The following is a 4,437-nucleotide window of genomic DNA, read 5'->3' as shown; positions in this document are numbered from 1 at the left end:
TATTCTATATCCCACATTGGTTTTGCAAGAATATAAATAAAACATAAAAAACAGACAGAGTTGGAACTCTTTTAAACAAAATAATATATTCCTCTATACACAATCATACAAAACCCCTTTTTTTGTATTTATTTTTACTCACATACATATATATATATATAATATTGAATGGGACAAGAACGCAAAACATCCAGACAGTTAGGTGATACAAGAAAGGGACAAAACATACAGATAGATGATACAAGGAAACACGGACATGTCATTCGGAGTTTTCTCTCTTCAGTCGAGATCCAGATTATCTTTGCAATTTCGGCTGGTTATTCTCGATATTGCTCCAATCTGGCCAGCCCCAAGGAAAAACTAAGCTAAGAGCATTAGATTCCTTGGAATGGATTTGGTAGATGGTAACTGAAAGAAGCGTGTCGTATATATATTTATATATATGTGTGCGTGTGTGTGTGCATGTGTGCGTTTGTGCGTGTGTGCATGTATGTGTGCATATGTGTGTCTGTGTTATTCCCCCAACGATGATGACGACGACGATGACAATGACGATGATGATGATGATGATGATGATGATGATGATGATGATGATAATGACAGTACTTACCTTCACACCATTACCAATATCGTCTAATGCAGAATAATCTATGGGAGCTCTCTTGTATTGAGCAGATTTCTGCAATTTAGAAGGGTACACAATGATACCCTTACCACTGGGCACAACATGAGATTGGCCCTTTTTACACAGTAATTGGGCAATACATCGACGACTAATCTTCTGTTCATGGAATGCTGTTAACTGCAAAAAGAAATGACAAGATATGAATAAATTATTCAAGACGGGCTCTCGAGTTTAAAACATGCTTATGCCCACACTCTCCACATGGTACAGCACCAGACTTTGCATCCACCATTACCCCTTCATATTGTGTACACCACCACCACAACCATCTACATCACCCTCTGGTATACCCTGACTACTACTCTGCCATTTGATAAACCACCCCTCTGTGTGCCCTACTACCAAAGAGTTACACAGAACTACTTCCTACAATTCACAATAGACATAGACGACGTGGTAAAGAAAATAAAACAATGACCAAACATGCTTCAAGCAATCACAGCTGACCACATTTGGTCAACAAAGAAGAAAGGTGGTGAGCAGGGAAAGTCAGTAGGGGCAGGTATTAAGAAGTCTGCATCTCAACCATATGGTTTCAGGTCCAGTCTCACTGCTCAGTACCTTGAGAACAAGTATCTTCTACAGCCCTGAGCCAATGAAGGCTTTGTGAGTGAATTTGGTACATGGAAACTGTATGAAGTCATGTTGAACCGTTAATCCCTACAAAAAATTTTTTTCATTCTCTCTCCCCTTTTTCCTCTTAATCCATTTAAGAGTGTAGGCGCAAAAAGTAAAAGAGTTTTCCATTCTTCTCAAGCATTAAACTAATACACCTACTTGTTGTTCCTACACCTGTCTTCGTCTTTTGTTTTCTGTAAATTTGAACAATATACAAATATATACATATATATATATATATATATATATATATATATATATATATATAGATAGATAGATAGATAGATAGATAGATAGATAGATAGATAGATAGATAGATCTATACCATTACTACCACACCTTCACCAATACAACAACAACTTACTGATGTGAGTTCACTGATAATGGCTGCTGCCTCATCAATTCGTTTGTTCTCCTCATCAAGAAGTTGAAGAAACTTATCAGCTGCAGTTCCAATCTGGCCTGCAACGCAGGCTAAAGAATGGTTCACATAGTTACGGGTCTTCACCAGAGCCTCACCAGAACTTTCTATCTGAAAATAGTAATAAAGATAATAATAATAATAATAATAATAATAATTTTAAAAGGATTGACATAACTCTTCACGAAGGTAAATAGTCAAGACGAATAGCGCGATTCGATTGTATAAATGTTTTATTCATTGAACAATATTTCGACAGTACGTCTGTCTTTGTCAAGTTCAAAACAAAAGGTGATTAAAAATTCAAGCAAGTTAACATTTCCCCATAGCCAGAAATGTTTCCATAGAATATTAGAAATGAAGGACACACACACACAGACACACACATTTATATATTCTTTAATTCTTTTATTTGTTTCAGTCATTTGACTGTGGCCATGCTGGAGCACCGCCTTTAGTCAAGCAAATCAACCTCAGGACTAATTCTTTGTAAGCCTAGTGCTTATTCTATCGGTACCTTTTGCCTAACCGCTAAGTTATGGGGGCGTAAACACACCAGCATAGGTTGTCAAGCAATGTTGGGGCAACAAGCACAGACACATACATATATATATATATATATATATATATATATATACACAACAGGCTTCTTTCAGTTTCCATCTACCAAATCCACTCACAAGACTTTGGTCAGCCCGAAGCTATAGTAGAAGCCACTTGCCCAAGGTGCCACGCAGTGGGACTGAACCCAGAACCTTGAATAACGCCTGTGTTTGACTCCATTTCTTAATTTATCCATGTTATACAAAAACATTTTACTTAACCCTGGAATTTCTACCTTTATAAGTAGGCTGTAATGTCCTTGACACTTATGTGAAATTTTGCTACCCTGGTAACTATTTATTTATTTTTTCCTTGTTATTTGTACACATTGAATATATATATTTCAAGCGAACACACAGTCGCTGATTTTGCAACAAGAAAAAATGCTAGTTTTAAAATCTCTCTAAGAGAGCAACACAGTAGTTGTACTGACAAGTAACATTTGTAGCCACTTTAACATGGCTGTCCATTCAAACAGAGTCTACTGCGATTTTTTAACCCCAAGAGGACATCTCCTCTAGCTGGTTAACAATGCACAGCTGCAATTTTATTGAATGCAGCTGTGCATCATTAACCAGCTAGACCCTGCAATGAACCAGTGACACAGCCAGGGAGACTATTCTGATCTCAGTCACTTATAAACCATGCAAGCCAGGTAACCAGCTTTATGAATCCTAGGACTCAAGCAAAATAAAAAGATTATACATGTTTTATCTTTTACTTATTTCGGTCATTAGATTGTGGCCATGCTGGGGCACTACCTTGGATAATTTTTAGTCAAATAAATCAACCCCAGGATTTTTTTTTAAAGCCTGTAACTTATTCTGTTAGTCTCTTTTGCTAAACCACTAAGTTACTAGGATGAAAATACACCAACACCAGCTGTCAAAGACACACACACACACACACATAGCTCTCTCTCTCTCTCTCTCTCTCTCTCTATATATATATATATATATATATATATATATATATTCACACACATACATGTATGTATGTATGTATGTATATATACAACAGGCTTCTTTTAGTTTTCGTCTACCAAATCCAGTCACAAGGTTTTGGTCAGCCCATGGTTATTGTAAGAGACACTTGCCCTAGGTGCCACACAGTGAGACTGAACCTGAGATCATGTAGTTGGGAAGTAAGCGTCTTACTACAGAGTCATGCCTGCAGTTATTTCTAGCAATTCTAAGAGACCAGTTTGAAGTCTCTCACTTCAGCTCAAATTTAGAATATGTCGCTATGAATAATGGTAAGTAGAATTAATTCTTCACAAGATGGACTTCCTGTGACCGACATAATAGCATCCAAATATATCTCTTTTCTTTCTTTTTGTTATTTTTGTTGGTCAGAAATTAAGGTGGGTGGTGTAGAGAGGTAAAAGCAAATGTGAGATGGCAGAGGAGATGGGCAAAATGCATTGAGCTTGATTTTGTGTAGTATAATTTTTTTTTGTGTGTGGTAATTATTTTGTCAGTGAATGTTTGGTGGAGCCTTGTAGTGTCAGTAATAGCCATTTGACATTTACCATGGTGGGGTGGGAGCATCCATGAGTGAAGCCCGATAGTATTTTGTTGTTCAGAATTCCTAATATAGTCAGATTAAAGAGGAATTGGTAAAAGAAAGAGGTCCAGAGACAGAAAGAGAGAAGATGAGAAAGGGAGAGAAAGAGAGTGGAAAGGGAGGAAGAAGAGAGATGGTGGGGAAGGAAAGAAGAGTGAGGTGAAGGGGTAAAATGTATGGTGAGGCAAAATTATTATAAAAGAAATATTTGCTTTTGCCAGTCATCTTTCTATCTATTTATGTATCTATAATTGCATCATCATTAATCATTGTTTTAATGTCCACTCTTCCATGTTCGCATGGGTCAGGCTGAATATTTTGTTGAGGCAGATTTTTTGCAGCCAGATGCCCTTCCAGTTGCTAATCCTCACTTTTTTCTGTGTAAGGTAACATTTCTTCACAACCAGACATGTTTCCACAAAAGATTGGGAACAAAGGACAACTCTTGCATAATGGCAACCTTCATTTACAACTGTCTTGTAATGCCAAGGCAAGGAGACAGTAAAACACAGACACACACACTATATATATATATATATATATA

General features: G+C 37.0%; 1 protein-coding gene across 2 annotated transcripts in view; it reads right to left on the bottom strand.

Moving 5' to 3' along the window:
• The window catches only part of LOC106877393 (abl interactor 2), a 57,569-nt gene that overhangs the window by 7,079 nt on the left and 46,053 nt on the right, over positions 1-4,437 (bottom strand). For both annotated transcript variants that reach the window (XM_052973895.1, XM_014926289.2), the window contains exons 4-5: positions 1,668-1,835; positions 611-802 (exon numbers count right to left, since the gene is read on the bottom strand). In XM_052973895.1, the coding sequence (XP_052829855.1) occupies positions 611-802; positions 1,668-1,835 (360 nt within the window). The remainder of the gene's footprint in view (positions 1-610; positions 803-1,667; positions 1,836-4,437) is intronic.

Source organism: Octopus bimaculoides, chromosome 17 (assembly GCF_001194135.2).
Source record: "Octopus bimaculoides isolate UCB-OBI-ISO-001 chromosome 17, ASM119413v2, whole genome shotgun sequence".
Taxonomy (NCBI): domain Eukaryota; kingdom Metazoa; phylum Mollusca; class Cephalopoda; order Octopoda; family Octopodidae; genus Octopus; species Octopus bimaculoides.
Note: the sequence above shows the minus strand (reverse complement) of the source record. Positions and strands in the feature narration are given on the sequence as shown.